Raw genomic sequence first — 21,382 nt, 5'->3', positions numbered from 1 at the left:
TTTTCAGCACCTTTTTTCACTTGCCTGCTGATCACACCCACAGAGCTCTCTGGCCCTAATCCACACCTGCAGGTTCATTGCTCTCTACCTTGCTGAGGTCCCTGAAATGGAAGAATGTTTTGTTGTTTCGTATAGACATTATCACCTTGTTAACTTCCTTCAGATAAATCTAATGTGAATAATCGTAGGTGGGAAGGTGTAATGGGAAAGGTTTTAAAGTTAATGGAACTATTCACATGCGAAGATGCGAACCATTTCTTGGACTGTTGGAAATTTCTGGTTTGATTTGGATCAAGCCAGGATGTGAACAAGAGTTAGTCTGTAACTTAATTAACATAAAAAGCCATGCTGTAGATGCAGAGATTCACTGAGGTGTAGTAACTACATTATGTTTTCATTCAGGCCGTGAATGTGTTGCCCTGCCTCGAGGAGCTGCTTGCATCCCATAACAAGTTGTATGGGGTTATTGATCTCAGCAAATGTAGTAAGGTCAGTATCAGATGCACAAATTCAAAAAACTTCGCTGAATATTTGCTGCATCTTTAACAGTTACACAAATAGCATTATTTCACCACATTTCTATTTCTCTTTAGTTCTGATGAAGAGTCATATGGACTCAAAACGTTAACTCTATCTTCCTCTCCGCAGATGCTGTCAGACCTGCTGAGTTTTTCCAGCAATTTTCATTTTTGTTTGACACAAACAGCATTGATGTTTTCTTCATTCTCTGCGGATTTGTAGAATTGGACTGAGAATTTTGAGTACAGCATCTATCTCGTTGCCTGTGAATTTTTTTTAATCCTCATTGGTGAACTGGTTTGTGAGCACTCTCCTCCAATAATGGATTTTCTAGGTTTGTAGAAGTGGTTTTATTGCTACTTAAATTATGAAGTTTCTGTGAATTCAGCTGTGATAAGGAACGAATGTATGCATTGCAACTGTTTTATACAATCCTTTCTGGCGCAAAAACACAACAGGAAAAGTGGCCCAGCCATGGCTATCAAAAGAAACTCAGGATTGAATTTGATCCAAAAAAAGAGTAATTTAAAGTTGCTAGAAAAAGTAACAAGTCTGAGAATTGGAAGCAGTTTAGAATTCAGCAAAGGAGGACCGAGAGATTGAATAAGAGAGAAAAAATAGAGTATGAGAGTAAACTTGCAAGGAACATAAAAGCAGACTTTAAGTATGTAAAAAAAAAAAATTAGTGAATTCAAATGTGGGTCCCTTAGAGCCTGAAATGGGAGAGTTTATAATAGAGAACAAGAAAATGGCAGAGCAATTAAACAACTACTTTAGTTCTGTCTTCACGGAGGAAGACACAAATAGCTTCCCAGAAATACTAGGATCTAGTGAGAAGGAGGAATTGAAGGAAATTAGTATAACTAAAACAATAGTGCTGGAGAAATTAATGGGACTGAAAACCAATAAATTTCAGGGCCCGATAATCCACATCTCAGGAAGGGGCCATGGAAATAGTGGATGTGTTGGTTGTCATCTTCCTAAATTCTGTAGATTCTCGAACAGTCCTGGGAGATCGGAGGGTGGCAAATGTAACCCCACTGTTTAAAAAAGGAAAGAGGGAGAAAACAGCGAAGACCAGTTAGCCTAACCTCAGTAGTAGGGAAAATGCTACTATCTATTATAAAGGATGTGATAACAGGGCACTTAGTAAATATCAACAAAGACAAAATCAGCATCAATCAATGAAAGGGAAATCATGTTTGACAAACCTACTGGAGTTTTTTGAGGATGTAACTAGCAGAATAGATAAGGGAGGACCAGCGGATGTGGTGTAATTTGATTTTCAGAAAGCTTTTGATAAAGTCCCACGTAAGAGGTTTCTGTGTAAAATTAAAGCACATGGGATTGGGGGTAATATATTGGCATGGATTGAGAATAGATTAGCAGACAGGAAACAGAGAGTAGGAATGAATGGGTCTTTTTTGGAGTGGCAGGCGGTGACTTTTGGTGTACTGGAGGGATCTGTGCTGGGGCCCCAACTATTCACAATATATATCAATGATTTGGATGAGGGAACCAAACGTGATATTTCCAAGTTTGCTGATGACATGAAATTTGGTAGGAATGTGAGCGATAAGGAGGGTGTTAAGAGGCTTCAAGGCAACTTAGATATGTTGAATGTTTGTGTAAATACATGGCAGATGCAGTATAACGTGGATAAGTGTGAAGATGTCCACTTCGATAGGAAAAGCAGAATGGCAGAGTATTATTTAAATGGTGATAGATTGGGAAATGTTGATGTACAAAGGGACCTGGGTGTCCTTGCACACCAATCACTGAAAGCAAGCATGCAGGTGCAGCAAGCAGTTAAGAAGGCAAATGGTATGTTGGTCTTCATTGCAAGAGAACATGAGTACAGGGGTAAGGATGTCTTATTGCAGCTGTACAGGGCCTTGGTGGGACCACACCTGGAGTATTGTGTGCAGTTTTAGCCTCCTTACCTAAGAAAGGATATACTTGCCATAGAGGGAGTGCAGCAAAGGTTCACCGGACTGATTCTTGGGATGGCAGGATTGTCGTAAAAGGAGAGATTGGGCCGACTAAGCCTGTATTCACTGGCATTTAGAAGAGTGAGAGGGGATCTCATTGAAACATATAAAATTCTGACAGGAATGGACAGACTGGTGCAGGGATGATATTTCTTCTGGCTGAGGTGTCTAGAACATGGGGTCACAATCTCAAGATACGGGGTAGACCATTTAGGACTGAGATGAGGAGAAACGTCTTCACTCAGAGGATGGTGAACCTATGGAATTCTCTACCACAGAAGGCTGTGGAGGCCAAGTCACTGAATATATTTAAGAAAGAAATAGATAGATTTATGGACTCTAAAGGAATCAAGGGGACAGGGAGAGTGCGGGAGTACGGCGTTGAGATAGAGGATCAGCCATGATCATATTGAATGGTGGAGCAGGCTCAAAGGGCCAAATGACCTACTCCTACTTCTATTTTCTATGTCTCTATATGTACAAAACCCAACAGTATCCCAGGCAAGGACCTCTGTGTCCTTATTGATTTGTTACCTTGATCAGCAGTCTGTAATTTTTGTCCAGCCCAGTTCATCAATATGATTTGGAGCCAAAGAGCTTGGCAAACCTTTGAACTCAGAGTCCATCACTTTTTGGACCCTGAAGGAGACCTGTGAGAAGTTTCATGACTGTCTGAAGAGAACCAGGGTAGTGCAAGGAATTTCTGTGTTATGCAAAGGATTATGAGGGGCCTATTTGGCTATTAAAGGTACAGTTATGACTGTAAGACATGTGAATGAAAAATAGTAAGTGGTATATACTTGAAATACATAAACGTGCTGTTGAGTAAATGAGTACTTTTAAAAAAAAATCTTAATTGGTTGTCACAGTTCGGTAGGCACTATAATTTGTGAATTAAATATTGAGAGATTTAAGTACTTATATGTGCTACTGAACAAATAGCTACTCCAAACATAATGGTTGAATATTTTTGTTTCTGTGTAAATTTCATCTTCTCACTTAATAAATAATCACACATACAAGTTAATGATTATTTGGTCATATGTCAAATTAGCCTGGTTCCTGTTTTGCTCTGGTTGCTCTGTTAACAAGCCAAACTAGCCTTGACCAACATAGCAAGAAACTCAACATGATGCTGTAAGGAAAAATCAAGCAATTAGAGAAAAAGTGTAATCAGGCCATAATTTTTTAATATTCTATCATGGGAAGTGGGTGTCACTGGCAAGACCAGCATTTGTAGCGCAACCATTTCTAGAAAAATAGCCAAATTGATTAGCATGCTTAGATACAAATAAGGTGCCATCTACTCTCTAACAGTATGGCAAACTAGTGCTCTGCAGCAGGACACTGAATAACATAATTCACTTCACAACAACGCATCGAGGCCAAGTAGGGGCACATAGATAAATAGCTCATGGAGATTAGTGATGTGACTAAAGCAGGTTTAATGGAGGTACATATTGCGAGTGTAAGTTGAGTGGCTAATACATCATGGCTGGAGATCACAACTGCTATTTGCCCCTTGAGATACATCTGGGAAAACTAATTAGTGGGCTTGCTTTTCAAAGAAAGCTATTGTAGCACCTGGAACATGTTGAGCACGCACTTGACTGCACACCCATGACTTTGCAAGATATGGAAGAACAGTTGGCTGCATTACAGATTGCTATTGGGTGAGAAGCAACACCAGTGATCACTCTCATTAATGCATGTCATAAACACATTAGATGCATCCTCGGCTTCATTAAATGCTTTGAGGTCCAGGATTCAAGAAACAGACAAAGGCCAATATATGTTCCGTGAGGCAAACTTTGTATGCACTCATTAGGCAAACCTTTGAGGGAGTCTCAGAATATTGCGCACTAACAGATCTTCAGACTTCCTCAGGAAATTTCTCTAAATGCTACATATAGAGTAACATGGGAACAGCCGAGAGCTATTGCAGTCATGACAGCACAAGTAGAAGTGAGCAATAGATCAAAAAGTATTGGTTCCCAGCAACTATAATACAGGATTTTTGTAGGCTCTGGCTAATAGACCACAGTTACTTACATGTGCAAGTAGTTGCAAAACCAGCTCAGCCATTAAGTTAAGGGAAGATTTTAGTATGGTGTATATGAGGAAACATGATGTCAAAGTAGACACAGGGAACAATCCCTGTGTTTGAATGGATGGGCCCAAGGTGCACTTCATAGGCCTCATTTAAATGACATTAACAAGTGACAGACACCTGCTGGGTGTCCCCAGGAAGCTCCCTGGTGAGTTACTTCCACTACTGGGGTGCTGTGTCTTTGGCAGTATGTGCTTGTAAGTAAGTAAGTGATTGGGAGAGAGAGGTCGATTGGGGGTGCTGGGAGGGACGGTGATGGGCTGCTGTTTTCTTTTAATATTTGATTTAATCAAGGTTGGTGGGTGGCCTCACCTTCAAAGAGGACAGTATCTTTACAACAGAGTGCCTCCAGAATCCAGCAATCCTCTTGATTTATAAGTGTATCAGAATGAAGGAATTCCTTAATAGATAGTTATTTTGTCCCTGTAAGTTGTCCATTTACAAATAGTCAGAACATTTACAAATCAGAAACCGAATGGACCAGCCATACAAACATTGTGGCTGCAAAAGCAGGTCGGAAACTGGGAATTCTGCAGTAACTCACCTCCTGACTCCCCAAAACCTGTCCACCATCTACAAGGCACAAGTCAGGAGTGTGATGAAATACTCTCCACTTGCCTGGATGAGTGCAGCTCCAACAACACTCAAGAAGCTCGATGCTATCCAGGACAAATCAGCCTTCTTGATTGGCACTGCATCCACCATCTTCAACATTCACTCCCTCCACCACCGACGCAGAGGCAGCAGTGTGCATCATCTACTGATGCACTGCAGTAACTCACCAACCCTCCTTCGACAGCATCTTCCAAACTTTCTACGATCCCAAGGGACGAGGGCAGCAGATGCATGGGAACACCGCCACCTGCAAGTTCCTCTCCAAGTCACACACCATCCTGACTTGGAACTATATCGCCGTTCCTTCACTGTCACTAGATCAAAAATCCTGGAACTCCCTTCCTAACAGCACTATGGGTGTACCTACACCACATGGTCTGCAGCAGTTCAAGAAGGCAGCTCACCACCCTTCTCAAGGGCAATTATGGATAGGTCATAAATGCTGGCCTAGCCTGGCCAGCGCCGCCCATACCCCATGACTGAATGAATAAATAAACTAGAGCAGTAATTTTTAGACTGCAGAGTGGGCCTAGCTTTTGATGTATTCCATCTTCTTGATTGGTAATGGTGGTGGAAATCCTACTTAAGTTGCCATCCATATAGGATAAAGGGCACAGAATTGGGACAATCAGCCCAACAAGTCCATGTGGGGAATTGTGCTCCACACCAGCTTCCTCCCATCTTTCCTCGTCTAAATCTATTTATTTCCTTCTCCCTCATTTTCTTGGCTAGCTTCCCCACATCTTTACTATGTGCTTCAACCATCCTCTGTGATAATGAGTCCCACACTTTCACCATTTTTTGGAAAATAAGTTTCTTTTGGACTTCTTGACTATCGTATAGTTATGCTCTTTTCCTACAAGTGGAAACATTTTTCATGGCTGGCATTTTCTGGTTCCTTTAGCATCATCATGCATGGAAAAATTTGGAGAGTGGCCACAAGTCAATTGACTTTTGGCTGCTCTCCAAATTTTCCTGTCCGCCCGCAACAATGCCCACCGCCAGCGGGGCTGAAAAATCCTTCCCTTGTATCTACTCTATTAAAATCTTTTTTTAATTCCACTATTAGGTCACCCCTTAGCTTTTTTTTTTCAAAAGAAAAGAGACTCAGTCTGTTCATCCTTTCCTGATATGTATACCCACTCGTCTTTGATATCATTCTTCTAAATCTTCTCTGAACCCTCTCCAGTGCCTGTATATCCTTTTTATAAGATGGTGACCAGAACTGCAATCAATACTCTAAGTCTGGTCTAACCAAGGGTCAATACAGGTTTAGCATAACTTCCCTACTTTTCAATTCTATTCCTCTAGAAATAAAGAGTAGTGCTTGGTTTGTGGTATTGCTGCTAAATTGGATGTTGTTGGCCCTGTGCTGCGCATCCTGTGGTGTACCCTATCTAATCACAAGGAGTGCAGCACATTCATAGATTTTCTGATATGCCTATTAGGACAGAAAACCCAGAGTGTAACATCACTCAGCAGTTATCTGGCCCCCACTGACTGCAGAAGATTGTGTTGTCTTGCAATGGTGATAAAAATTATTTGCTTTCAGCCGTCTTACATAGAAACTTTGGTCATTTTTCTCATTACTTACTCACAGGCCTGATGTGTATAAATAGCTAACCTTGTGGTTTACTAAGCCAAACACTCAAGTTTTCAGACAGATTAGTCTTTAGCAAAGCCCTTAACAAGCAAAATGTTTTTTTCTGGCCTCATCTCCATTCACACTTCTGGCATGTGAGAAAAACTGAATTGCCCTTTAATAATGAAAGGGAAGTTATGCCTCTTCCCAATTATTTTCCTCTCAAATTTATTCATACCTAGGTGTTGGTTAAATTCAGCTTAGTTTGGATATTTTCCCCGTGGAAGGTGAAGTGGAACAAAAATTAGACCATGGCTCATTTGCTCAGCTCCTAAAATCACTTCCAACTGATTTCAGCTAGAGTAGCTATAGGGTTGATAGTTACCCTCAGCATTCCTGTGTTAAGGAGGAAATAAATTATTGGGTTACATTATTAACCGCTATTGCAGTGTTTGCAAGTAGGCAGCAGATAAGGATGAGCCACTCGGCTGTGATGCTGCTGTGGTTGAACAGTCTGCTGATGCTTATTGTCTCATGTGAAGAATTAGCACTTAGTTGAGCAGCTGGCACTTGCAGAACTACACTTTAGCACAAGTTACTGCCTTCAGGATAAGAGATTTTAAACTAAAACATAATTTTTTTTTAAGTTCAACTGTACTCCCACTTTTTTGACTCACTTCAAAGAAGAATTAGCAAAAAAAATGCTTTTTAAAAGTGGTTCACATGCTGATTTTCTCAGCTTCCTTCCTTCCCTGAAGGTGTAGACACTTTGGCAGGGGACGATTCCACAGGGGTTTGACTCCAGTACTTGATTCCGACCATTATTTGTGTGCCTAAGGCAGGGGTGGGGAACCCCCGGCCCAGGGGCCGGATGTGGCCCGTTGCAGTTTTTCATCCGGCCTGCGGTGACATTTCAAAAACTATATCAGAGAAAACAATTCCTAAATAAATAGCAATAGAACAAAGAGCACACAAATAATTAGGGACTTAACAAAAGATTATTTAAATATTTTGATTAGTGTTTTAAATAAGAATGTTTAATATTTCAGCCCGTGCTGACACCATGGGAAACGAAATGACAGTGTAAATGAGCCCCCTGCCCAGACTTCAGGAAGCTACTGTAAAGGACAGGAACAGAACCATAAAGAAAGGGATTAATGATCGGAACCACATTCAAAGCCGCTTATTTTTGTGTATCATACATTTCCTTTAACAGATTTTTCCTGTCCCATTTTCTAATAGTTCAAATGCCTTTTTCCAACACTTAGAGCAGTGTCTGTGGTGAGAAATCAGTGGCATATGCATTGACACTCCCAGCTGATTTATGGTCGGTCTGCTGATAGATGGTCGGGTAAAGCCATGAATATTTTCAGAGAATTGTTGGAACCTAAACAGAAACACTGTGTTAAAATCTCCACCTGTATCAGGTTGTACTTCCATTCGTTACATCTCTCTGGGCTATCTCAGTGTTATGGAAAACGCCTGCATTAAGCTTCTGAATATCTCAGTGCTCTAGCGGTTAATTCAGAAAGTAACACAATCTGTGAGAAGCAAATTTCGTTCAGGAGTTCAAGGAAGTAACTTCTATAGTTAAGCCAGTTAATCTTAAAGCAAACCTACTCATATCAGAGAAAAAGAATCTTTTATAAGGTGACCTCCATGGATGGTGAGAAGTTTCCTCGCAGCGATTAAGTATTGTTTGGGATGGTTGAATATTAGCTTCTCAGCTCGTCCTCACCAAAATCTCCCCCACAGTAGAATGATTGTACCTTCACTCCCTCCCCCTCTCTCTGTGTTAACATAGCTTCTGCTGAGTGGTTAATATTTTATTCTTATTTAATATGACAAAGAGAACACCTCTGTCCTGTTCTGCCATTAACACTCTGTGTTTTTGGTTCTAAGTTGTAAATCCAGAACTCAGTGGTGCCTTATGAATCCCCCAGCCGTTTACCTGATTGTGTGAGTTTTTTTTTAACCAGTTCAAGGCTACACATTGCCTGATGGGGGTATCCTGTGATGTTCCTGCTGTTTAACAGCAGGCTCATTTTTTTTACCATTTCAGTTGCGTTCAGTGCAGATCTGGTTCTGCTCTTTCAAAGTGACCCTGTCCATTTCTGTTTGCCGCCACTCTCCTATAACGTCATGGGTATTGACCTCAGGACCATATACTCCCTAGTGGATGAGAAAAAGAGGACGCCAAGACAGATTGGAGGACCACCCCATAATGAAATCTAGTCTCAGAACCTAACTGAGTTTAGCAAGGAAGGCAAGTTTAGACTGTGCCATCCTTTTATTATTCAGTCATGGGGTGCGGGTGTCACTGGCTTGGCCACCATTTATTGCCCTTGAGAAGGTGGTGGTGAGCCAAACTCCACCATTTAAAGGTCACCACCAGCGGCACTTACAGCCCACAGTGTTCATGCCTCTACAATAACAAGGCTCATTAAGAAAAAGCAAACTCAGCCATCGTATTAAAGCAGCGGGTGAGTTGAATGTTTCTATATTCTCTCTCAAAAAAATTAATTAATTTGGTTCTTATATGTGTTTGGCCTGCAACTGGTTTTATCTATGTGTGAGTGGCCCTTGTTAAGAAAAAGGTTCCCCACCCCGGGCCTAAGGTGTTATTCAAAACCCAGTGCTGTTCTCAGCCAACACTCACACACCCATATTTCCAGTCAGGGATCTGTCTTTCTCTCTCTCTGCATAACAGTCAGCAACAAGAATCTTTCTCTTTTCTCTAACCTTCCAACTCCACTCCAGTCCATAAGCACTGAGGTTAAATGTATGTTATACACTGGGTATCATTGGTTTGCTTGGTGCAAATTATGGGGATCAAACGTGAGACCTTTCTGGCCTCCTTCATTAGGGAAACTATAAACATGAATTTAAATTAATTGGTACATTTTATAATGGCATACAATATTATTTTTCCTATCAGTTACAGGAACTGGATTTATCCAACAACAAAATATCAGAGGTCCAAGGGTTGTCTTTACAGGAAATGTTAACTGTGAGTGATGGAAAAAATCAGTAACTGTAATTAAACTAATCGCATATATTTTGCCGGTATTATTATTGCATTGAATTGTGCTGCTTTTCTGTCTCCACCACAGTCTGTCAACCTCTCTAGGAATGTCCTACGCAGTGCCGAATGCCTTGGATCTCTTTGGTGAGTTTGGAGTCATTCCATAAAACTGTTAAGAAGGCTCAGAATAAGAAAAGACCATTCATCCGGTTCCTTCCACAGATCATGCTTGACTGCTTCAATCATGAATTACCCCACTCTCCTCCTCCCCTTTCTAAACGTTGTGGTTAGACCTGTTAATCTGAAAGGAGGTTTCCTCTGTGCACAAAATGTGACAAGACTGTAACCGTGTTTGTAATCAATGTCTTGATAGCCTTGTTGCCCTTATTGCACAGAAGAAATCTCCCTCAATATATCTGTAGCCCTCAATCCCCTATTTTAACCTAATGGGTATTGATTCTGTCTCTTTTGTCAGTATGGTTTCTGTTTATGTTTTTATAACCTGCCCAGCTTCATCCTTGAATTATATTTACATGAGGGTTCAAATTAAGTAAATTAACTAAAATACTAGTGAGCTGGTATTCCCTCTCCACCATACCGTCTGGTCTGCAGTTTGTCATATAGTCCAAACCTGACGGCTGTTAGCTTTTGTGAACTATTTCATGCTCCATTATACATAAAAATAGTATTAAATGATCAACAAATGATTTTATTTTGGGCATTTGATATTCATCCAAGTGTTTATTGCAAAACCAGTTACCTAAAATTTATTCCCTTCCCCATAAGCACTAATCTTTCTCATTTGTGTGCACACCAGATGGAGTATTGGAAGATAATAAATCATCTTGTCCTCTGGCGCTTTCAGCTGCTTTCTAATGTGCTGTTAGAAAAATTTATTCAGGTTTTTCTGTTATTGCTTTCATGTGTCACCCTTCTTCACCCTGGAGGCTGTGCAAGTGAGACACCGTGTCCCTAAGACTGCTGCCACTGCTTGAAAATACAGCTCTGTACATATTGGCTGCCAGACAGTATACACCGTGTAGAGTTGCTAAATATTGCATGAGGATGACTGGATTTACAGACCGGATTTGTCTTTTGATTTAATCCTGAATATCTGAGCATTTACATTCATAAACTCTGAGGTTGGAAAGGGTGGGGAGCATTGGGGAAAAAGAACACTGAAAACTGTGAATGATTGCAGTTTTGACTTGTGTTGGGGGATGTTATGTTGAGTGTCTGTTGCCCTTCTGTGTCTCGTTTAAATGGTAACCTTTGGTGGATGTAAACAGATGGTGATTGTTGACTGGATATTTGATTGCAAGGATCATTTGATATTAAAAGGTTTAAACATAACCTCCAAGAAACAAGGTATCGGTTGCTACCTTCCTGCACAGCCCTCCGCCCCATCCCCAAAAGAAATTCCCACTGATTCTGCCAATGCTGTCACTGTGTGGGTGCCCTCTCCCACATGGTTTCTGAATTTAAATCCCAGCTGAACTGTATTCTTTGTCTCCATATGTATCTTTCTTTTGCACTTGTGTGCAATTCTCTCTTTATCTTGCTGTCTGCCCCACCTTCACCGGTCTCTCTCTCTCCCTTATTCTTTCCTGCTCTCTCTGCTATCTCTGTTCCACACCCGTATTCTAGCAGGGGTCACTGAATGGCGATGGGAATGCTTACCATTTTATCTCCCCCGCACCCCGTGCTCAGGAGTGCTTTGTTATGGCGGTCTAACCACTGCCCTGGCTGGAATTGGCTAATTTAGCACAGACTCTATATTGCCCTGTTTTTCTCTGCTAAGTTATTGACTCTTTTAGCTCTCCCTGTACTCTCAGACCCTAGTCTGTACTACTTTACCAGCTGCGTAGGGTTTGGGACACTGGTGCAGGATAATTCTGTTGACCTTTCCCGTTTTCTGCTGTGCATGGACCTGACTTCTATTTCTGCACATCTTTGTAACAGTGGAACAGAGATTCTGAATTTGTGGTGTTTGTACTAAATGGTCCCCATGGCAGCTCAGTAATCCCCAGTAAAGGAAAACAAAACAATCCACAAACTGCAGCGCACTAATCACAACCACCAGACGCCCCAAAGCACTTTACAGCCAATGAAGTACTTTTGAAGTCACTGTTGTAATGTATGAAATGTAGTGGCTAATTTGCACACAGCAAGCTGCCACAAACAGCAATGTGGTAATGACTACATAATCTGTTTCTGTGAGGTTGCCTGAGAGATAAATATTGACCAGGACACCAGAGAGAACTCCTCTGTTCTTCTTTGAAATAATGCCATGGGAGCTTTTACATCCACCTGAGAGTGGACATGGCCTCAGTTTAAAATCTCACCTGAAAGACAGCACTTCTGACAGTGTAGCCTCCCTCAGTGCTGCACTGGAGTGTCAGCCTAAATTTTATGCTCGGGCCTAGGAGTGAGACTTGAACCCACAACCTTCTGACTCAGAGGTGAGCGTCCTGCCAGCTAAGGCATTGCCTGACACACAGGGTGGAGAAAGTCATCTAGGGCTCCTACTGTGGCCACTACTAAGTGACACACAGTCCCACCCTCTGACACTACCCCTGCCCTTTAATTGCATAATGTGTGTTTGTGTGGACATCCAGTGTGGACTGCATCATGCTGATCCATAATGTCGCATGGTAGAAAAGCTTGCTAGGCTGCCGTGTGCATAATGATTACTTGGTTGAGGACCATAAAGTAACTGATACCAATAGAACTATATCTTACCAAGAGTCATCACTTTAAAAAGGGAGGGGAGAAATCTAACATTAGGATAAATTCACAGAGGAAGTGTTGTTAAGGCCTGTGATAATACAGCAGGACTACCCTGGGATGCAGATAACTTTAAGGCAGCTTTCTCTTAGGGGTGTGTTGCCCCCTGTGTCGGAGATTAATCACACCAAGGCATCATCTCGTATGTAAAAACCCCATTTATTACTTGTGCACAAGGGAGACAGCACAATGACAGCTACTGTATAGTCTCGTAGCAGAATACATGCAGACTTGTTAAAAGCATTTTTACAGCCAATCAGTAAGTTTTGCACAACACTCTCCGTTAACTGACCAATCGATGTTCCAGTAAATTTTCATTTCCCTCACAACAGATGTTTGGTTACGCAGTTGCTTATCACAACCCTGATTACATTCGGCCTGAGAGAGAACAAAATGGAATGTCTCAGGGCTCGTCCTACAACTGTGGTCAGACAAGATTGTATTCTTCTCAAGGTTGTAGTATTTTTCTCTTAGGCCTAGGCATACAATTCAACTTCTCATTAACCCTTCCAGCACCAAATGGGCTCCCTGCAGTTGCCTAGGCCACCACACCTGCAGATGTGTGGCTCTCCCATTGTTATTCATACAATTCGTGACTCCAGTAGTTCTGACTACGAGTGGAGGTCTGTATTCTCATGGGTGTCTCATGTCATTGTTGGATAATCTGGCCCTGCACTATGCTACCAAACGCGGAGCCAGGTCCTTTCTCAGTTTTGAGAAGCTCAGGGTGAGGTCTCTGTATCAGCCTCTCAACACATCTGAAGAGAGCAACAATGGATTATATTTCATGGGAGTCTCTCTAGTGTCGCCACCCAAGATCAGAGAATAAAGGACCAAAGGCCCAATTATACAAGACTTGGACTCAAAACGTCAACTCTATCCCTCTCTGCAGATACTGTCAGAGCTGCTGAGTTTTTCCAGGTATTTTTGTTTTTATACAAAACTTGTGTCAGACACACTATACTGAGGTGGGATTTCCCTCAATGATACAAGAAATGCATTTACGGAGAATTTGTGAAACCTGTTAATTCATGTAGCTGTTGGCTGTATCTGTCAGGCTGAAGTTCCAGTACTGGTTGTCATGAGGGCTGAGTAAGTAAGATTGTTTATAATTCCGATGCTATTCTCAAAAATTCACAAATTTTAAATCTCACTTCCAAACCTACATTTTAGTATCAAATACCACGACTTCAGAAAGGACAATGATGGCAATATTATTTGCAGTTGGAATTTGTTTCTTTTTTGGAAGGTGTGTGGGAGGGTGCTGCGGTGGTGGTGCAGTCACGCACATTTTTGAGTGTGTTGTCTGCAGATTTCTGCAACAGTGAAATACTGGTTTTACTCTAACAGGGCAAGTTCAGGTTAGATGCCTGTTTTACACCTTGCTTGATTTCACGTTCCATTGAGGTCATCATAATGTGAAATTGGGCATGGAATACATCAGGCAGCTGACCTGAACCCACCCTGTTCCTGCCCGTAAGATTAAAATCAGGTTTAAAATACCTGCATTTTCTTTAAGTAGAATTTTTTGCCCCCAGTTCTGTGTCTTGTAACGTGAATGCAATGGTTGCCTAGGTTTAATCAAAATCAGAAAAAACCTCAGATTTCAAGTTATGATCCTGTCCTATCCAAATTTGCATTTAGATTTGGCAAATTCTCTTCTGGAAACCACAAGAGTACAGATTAATCAGGCAAAATGTTGCAATGATGGTAGTGCTTCTTGTGATAAATTTTACTGGCCGCAATTGCATTTGCTGTCCAGTCTTCATGCCTTTGCTCCCTATAGCCATACATTTTCAGCACCAGATGTCCCTGGTGATGTATTGTTTCAGCCTTCAGGTCTCTGGAGATTAAAATAAGTCTTTTATGTAAATCCAGAGTTGGGAGCTTTAATGTGAAATCTGCGTGCATGCATGTAATTACTGAAAAGTGGCATCAGCTGCAGAGTCAAATCTCATACAATTGCAGCAAGATACTTTTTTTTCCTCCATTTACTAAACATAAAAGCTGTTTGTCTACAAGCCCCAATACCTGAAAGAGTGTATTTAAATCCAGATGTCTTTTGGTTTATTTAAAACTTTGGTGAATTTGCCTTGAATACTTACTATGTAAGAATGTCCAGGTAATTTCATTGTCTTATTGTAGTCTTTTACTCTTATGAGGCTGAGGCTGCAAGTATGTCACATACATCAGCGGATAATGCAAGTTAAGCTCAGTCCTCTAAAGGCCACTCTAGTTTAACTCTGTCACTGCGCAAATAAAAACAACTTTTATTTATATAGCACCTTTAACATAATAAAGCCTACCAGGGCACTTCACAGGAGCAATATAAAACAAATTATGACATCCAGTCACAAAAGGAGATATATGGACGGATGACCAAAAGCTTGGTCAAAGAAGGAATCTTTAAAAGCATCTTAATGGAGGAAAAAGAAGTAGAGTAGCAGAGAGGTTTAGGGAGGGAATTCCAGAAAGTAAGATCTTGGCAGCTGAAGGCATGACTGCCAGTGGTGGAGTGATTAAAATCAGAGATGCTCAAGAGGCCAAAAAGAGAGGAACCCAGCTATCTTGGAGGACTGTGGGACTAGAAGAGATTACAGCGATAAGGAGGAGGGAGACCCTGGAGGGATTTGAACATAAGAATGAGAATATTCAAATGGAGGTGTTGCTTAACCAGGAGCCTATGTAGGTCAGCGAATACAGGGATGTGTGAAGAGAGATCAGAGGCTGGGAATTCTGTGGCGAGTAACTCACCCCCTGACTCCCAAAGCCTGTCCACCATCTACAAGGCACAAGTCAGGAGTGTCATATAAATTTTCCACTTGCCTGGATGAGTGCAGCCATGACAACATTCATGAAGCTCGACTTCATTCAAGACAAAGCAGTCTGCTTGATTGGCACCACATCCACCACTTAAACATTCACTCTCTGCACCACAGGTGCACAGTGGCATTAGGGCGCACCAGCTACAAAATGCACTACAACAACTCAAGTTCGGCAGTATCTTCAAAGCCCATGACCTCTACCACCTAGAAGAACAAGGGCAGGAGATGCATGGGAACACTGCTATCTACTTGCAAGTTCCCTTCCAAGCTACACACCATCCTGACTTGGAATTATATCATTGTTCCTTCACTGTTGCTGTGCCACATTCCTGGAAATCCCTCCCTAACTGCACTGTGGTTGTACCTGTGCCACATGGACTTCAGTGTTTCAAAAATGCAGCTAAACATCACCTTCTTGAGAGCAGTTAGGGACGGGCAGTAAATGCTGACCTTGTCAGTGATGTTCCCATCCCAAGAACGCTTAATGAAATCATATTTTCTTCAGATACCCAGTATACTTTAATTATAGTTTTGTCATCAGCACTTTGGGAATAGAAATCTGGATTTTTGTTCAAGAAATTTAATGTGGTGTGAAATAATGAAGGAAAATAAATCACTATGCAAGCGCTAACAAAACAAAACACTTTTTATACAAGTAGGTTTTGCCAGCTCCGGATGCAGTGCAATTGAATCAAATATTCAGTGCAACCACGCCAAAATAATTTACTGCAAGCTGAACATAAACTTCTGTGTTTTTAGCCTGTGAGTTCAGTGAGCACCCGTTTGGTTTTGGCCTTATGCGGGGTACAGATTTCTCATGCCCTGTGATTGCAAAGCAAAATGGATATGTGGTGGGTTTGACATCATGAAAGTCTCAGCCTGGCTCAGTTGGTAACACTTTTACCTCTGTGTCAGAAATTTGTAGCCCAAACCACACTATGGAGCTGAGTACATTGCCTAGACTGGCACCTAAATGTAGTACTGAGAGAGTGCAGCACTGTTGGAGGTGCTGTGTTTTGGGTGAAATTTTGTGATCAGTGGCCTCTGTCCCTGCTCAAATGGATGTCAAAGATCCCACAGCACTATTGCTCATGTTCCCTCAACAGCAATACAGATTATCTGATCATTTGTCAACTGTGGAACCTTGCTGTGTAGAATTCGACTGTTGCTTTTCCCTACATTGCAACAGTGACTGCATTTCAAAAGTAATCCATTGGTTGCAAAGCACTTTGAGATGTTCTGAGGACCTCAATAAATTCAAGTTCTTACTCCAGGGAGCTTCCTCAATCCTTCTCTTGAAATTGGGCCTATTCTGGTTTCCTGGGATCAAGTATTCTTTGGGATATAGGACAGCAAGATAGGGTGGTAAGGATTTTTGGGCCCCAAGATCAGGAACAGATCGACGGGGCCCAAAAGTACTGGTTCAATCGGCATGTTGGTTTTGCTATCTATTCCCAGCATGGCCATTTTAGAGGAGATGGGTTTGGGGCCTGGGAAGGCTGCCCGTCCTCTTGAGGTGGGCTGTCATGTTAACGATAGGTAAAGGAGGTTGACTGGGATTATGCAGTCCTGACATGATGGGGACTGTTCAGCTGCCTGGAGGCAAGTACCCAGCAACAGACCAGGGGACCAGTGCTTCAGGCAGGCCTACAGACCCTCCCTGCCTGGCTGGAGGCTGTCCTGTAGAGGGATTTCTCCTCCCCCCCACCCTCCCAAACCCCTGCCCCTCTGCCCCTCAGCCCCTCAGCAATGGTGACTGGCTGTTTTTCTAGTTTTCATTTTTTTTTTTTAAGTTGCTGAGAGGGCACCTTCATGTTAAAATACCCTATCAGTTACTTACACTTTACTGCAGCCAGGTGCCTTTGAAGCTGGAAGGAATATGGTTGGCCCTCCAGCTTCGAGAGCTCACCCACAGCCCTAACCTGTCCCTATAGCAATTAAGGAGGCACCACAGCCAAAATTCCAACAAGTGACTGTATTCCTCTGAAAGTGGGTTCAGGATCCAGAAATATCCCAGTATCACAGCTTCTATTTTCCTGTCCAAAAAGCTGAAATTCAAAAGAGTGGTTTTGGGGCGATTGTATATTTGAGCGAATAACACATCAGCTCCATTTTGAATAGGAGGTGTTCTTGCAAATGGTCCATTGGTGGAATATTGTTCGGCCTTCATAACTGGCCTGTAGTCCTTCAAACTTCTGTAAAGGAGCTAGCTATTCTTTCTAAGGTAAAAGCAAAATACTCTGGATGCTGGAAATCTGGAATAAAAACAGAAAATGCTAGAAAAACTCAAGCATGTCTGACAGCATCTGTGGAGAGAGAAACAGGGTTAACGTTTTGAGTCTGTATGAACTAAAACTTCTCTTTAACTCTGAAGAAGAATCACATGGACTCAAAACGTTAACTCTGTTTCTCTCTCCACAGATGCTGTCAGACCTGCTGAGTTTTTCCAACATTTTCTGTTTTTATTTTATATTATAGAGCTATTCTCTCTCTTGTCTATATTTTCATTTGCTTTTCCCATTTTGAGGAGTGGTTGTTGCCAATGGTACTGCCATTTTAACTCATTATTTTGGATATGGATCATACATAAATTACTGAGGGGACCTGACTGTTTGGCATTGAGCAATATAATCATAACCTGCACATCCTCTTGGTATTGTTTTCCCTTCTTGCAGGCAAATTTTATAATATATTCTTGCCCAACTTCCTGTTCTACTTTTGAAAATAGTATTTTGTTAATTAAAAATGTATCAAAAGATTAATATTCAAAACTCATTTCTGCAATGTGTTGAAGGCAGTTATTTTGATGATGTGCATAAGGAGGCACATGATCCTTCCTGTGATTTCTCAGTCTTCAAGCTACAGGTACTATTTTTATTGTGCTCACAGTTGGTGTTTCTCAGTTCCTTGCAGGAGTTGAATCTTGCTGATAATCAGCTGAAGTCTGTTTGCAGCTTCTCTGAACAATTCCCTAACCTCGAAGTCCTTAATGTAGTCAACAATTACATTGACTTCAGGGATGGACTGGTAAGTAATATTATTTAATCTACCTACAAAATGATCATCCTGAATGATAATTGTAACTGTGTATAGATTTTTTTGATTTGTTTTTCTACCACAGAACAAAATTGTAATTTATGATTATGCGCGTGTTGCATGTTGTATTATGTAGACTGGAATGCCTATCCAATGCAAATTATGTTTGACTTGATGAGTTGCAGTTGCTCTGGGAACGACTGAGTTGAAGAGCTAATTATGTCAATGTTCTTTCCTTCAAGAAATCTCTGGCGCAGTGCTTCCACCTAGTGGAACTGAATTTAGATGGCAACATAACTGAGACATCAGAGGAAGAGCAAACGATGTAAGAACAATACTATATACCTGTAGACCTATATATTTATGGAGAGATGGTGACGTAGTGGTGATGTCAGCGGACTTGCAATCCAGAAGCCCCAGGCTAATTCTTTGGAGACCCGGGTCTCAGCAGCTGGTGGAACAATTAATAAATTATTAATGATGACCATGACCATTATCATCGATTGTTGTAAAAACCCATCCGGTTCACTAAGGTTCTTTAGGGAAGCAAATCTGCCATCCTTACCTGGTCTGGCCTACATGTAAGTCCAGACGCACAACAATGTGGTAGAGTCTTAACTGTCCTCTGAAATGGCCTAGCAAGCCACTCACTTGTATCAAATCACTACAGAAAAGTCAAAAAGGAATGAAACCAGACGGACCACCCGGCATTGACCTAGACACCAGAAAGGACAATAGCACACACGGCTCTACTGATCTATATAGACTAACTGGGGCAGGTGCCAAAATTGGGAGAGCTGTCCAACAGACTAGCCAAGCAACAGCACTCATCGAAAATACCTTAAAGACAATGTTCCAGACACTATCATTACCATAACAAATACAGAAACAGAAATACCTGGAAAAACTCAGCAGATTTGGCAGCATCGGCGGAGAAGAGTACAGTTGACGTTTTGAGTCCTGTTTAATTTAATTTAATCCTGTGTTTAATCTCTGCACTATCACCACCTCCCTGGCACAGGGATATATAGTCGAGAAGGAGTTGCCCTGGGAGTCCTCAACATTGACATCAGACCCCATGAAATTTCATGGCATCGGGTCAAACATGGGCAAGGAAACCTCCTGCTGATTACCAGCTATCCCCCCCCCACCTCGCTCAGCTGGTGAATCAGAACCCCTCCATGTTGAACACCACTTGGAAGAAGCACTGAGAATGACAAAGGCACAGAAGGTACTCTGGGTGGGAGACTTCAATGTCCATCGCCAAGAGTGGCTTGGTAGTACCACTGTTGATTGAGCTGGCTGAGTCCTATAGGACATAGCTACGAGACTGGATCTGCGGTAGGTGGTGACGGAGCCAACAAGAGCGAGAAACCTACTTGACCTTGACCTCACCAATTTACTTCACAGATGCTACATGACAGTATCAGGAGGAGTGACCACCACACAGTTCTTGTAGAGATGAAATCTGGCGTTCATGTTGAGGATACACTGCATTGTGTTGTGTAACACTACCACCATGCTAAATGGGATAAATTTCGAACAGATCTAGAAACTCAAGACTGGGCATCCATGAGCTGCTGTGGGCCATCAGTAGCAGTAGAATTGTATTCGACCACAATCCGTAAACTCATGGCCCAGCATATCCCCTACTCTACCATTACCATCATGTCTGGGGATCAATCCTGGTTCAATGAAGAGTGTAGGAAGGTATGCCAGGAGCAGCACCAGCCATAAAAAATGAGGTGTCAACATGGTGAAGCTACAATGCAGAACTACATGCATGCTAAACAGTGTAAGCGGCATGCATTAGACAGAGCTAAGCAATCTAACAATCAATGGATCTAGGCTCTGCACAATCAGATCTAAGCTCTGCAGTCCTGCCACGTCCAGTTGTGAATGGTGGTGGAGAATTAAACAACTCACTGGAGGAGGATGCTCCACAAATATCACCATCCTCAATGATGGGGGGCTCGGTATATCAGTGTGAAAGGCAAGGCTGAACCTTTTGCAATCATTTTTAGCCAGAAGTACCTAGTGGAGGATCCATCACGGCCTCCTCCTGAGATCTCTAAAATCATAGATGCCAGTCTTTAGCCAATTCAATTCACTCCACGTGAAAGCAAGAAGATCCAGAACTAGCTGCCTCCCTACCCAAGCTGTTCCAGTACCACCACAACACTGGCACCTACCTGGCAATGTGGAAAATTGTCCAGGTATGTGCTGTCCACAAAAAGCAGGACAAATCCAACCCGGCCAATTACCATTAGGAAAGTGATTGTAGGTATGGTCAACAGTGCTATCAAGTGGCACTTACTCAGCAATAACCTGCTCACTGTTGCTCAGTCTGGGGTCTGCTAGGGTCACTTAGCTTCTGACTTCATTACAGCTTTAGTATAAACAGGGACAAAAGAGCATAACTCCAGAGGTGAGGTGAGAGTGACTGTCCTTGACATCAAGGCAGCATTTGACAAAGTATGTCATCAAAGATCCCTAGCAAAACTGGAGTCAATGGGGAAAACTCTCCACTGGTTGGACTCATACCTGGCACAAAGGAAGATGGTTGTGATTGTTTTAGGTCAGTCATCTCAGTCTCAGGTCATCACTGCAGCTGTTCCTCAGGATAGCATTCTGGGCCCAACCGTCTTCAGTTGCTTCATCAATGACCTTCCCTACATTATAAGGTCAGAAGTGGCGATGTGCAGCCATCAGTGAACAATGTTCAGCACCATTCGCGACTCCTCAGATATTGAAGTAGTCTGTGTCCATATGCAGCAAGGCCTAGACAACATTCAGGCTTGGGCTGATAAGTGGCAAGTAATGTTTGCGCCACACAAGTGCCAGGCAATGACCATCTCCAACAAGAGAGAATCCAACCATCTCCACCTGACA

The 21,382-nt window shown here is 42.1% G+C and overlaps 1 protein-coding gene across 1 annotated transcript in view; it reads left to right on the top strand.

Annotated features, from left to right (window-relative positions):
• Positions 1–21,382, top strand: part of LOC121293760 (leucine-rich repeat-containing protein 49-like) — an 85,970-nt gene that overhangs the window by 35,476 nt on the left and 29,112 nt on the right. The window contains exons 7-11 of the mRNA XM_041217051.1: positions 403–489; positions 9,756–9,827; positions 9,931–9,986; positions 18,358–18,481; positions 18,733–18,815. Of these exons, the coding sequence (XP_041072985.1) occupies positions 403–489; positions 9,756–9,827; positions 9,931–9,986; positions 18,358–18,481; positions 18,733–18,815 (422 nt within the window). The remainder of the gene's footprint in view (positions 1–402; positions 490–9,755; positions 9,828–9,930; positions 9,987–18,357; positions 18,482–18,732; positions 18,816–21,382) is intronic.

The sequence above is a fragment of the Carcharodon carcharias genome, chromosome 22 (genome assembly GCF_017639515.1).
Source record: "Carcharodon carcharias isolate sCarCar2 chromosome 22, sCarCar2.pri, whole genome shotgun sequence".
Taxonomy (NCBI): Eukaryota; Metazoa; Chordata; class Chondrichthyes; order Lamniformes; family Lamnidae; genus Carcharodon; species Carcharodon carcharias.
Note: the sequence above shows the minus strand (reverse complement) of the source record. Positions and strands in the feature narration are given on the sequence as shown.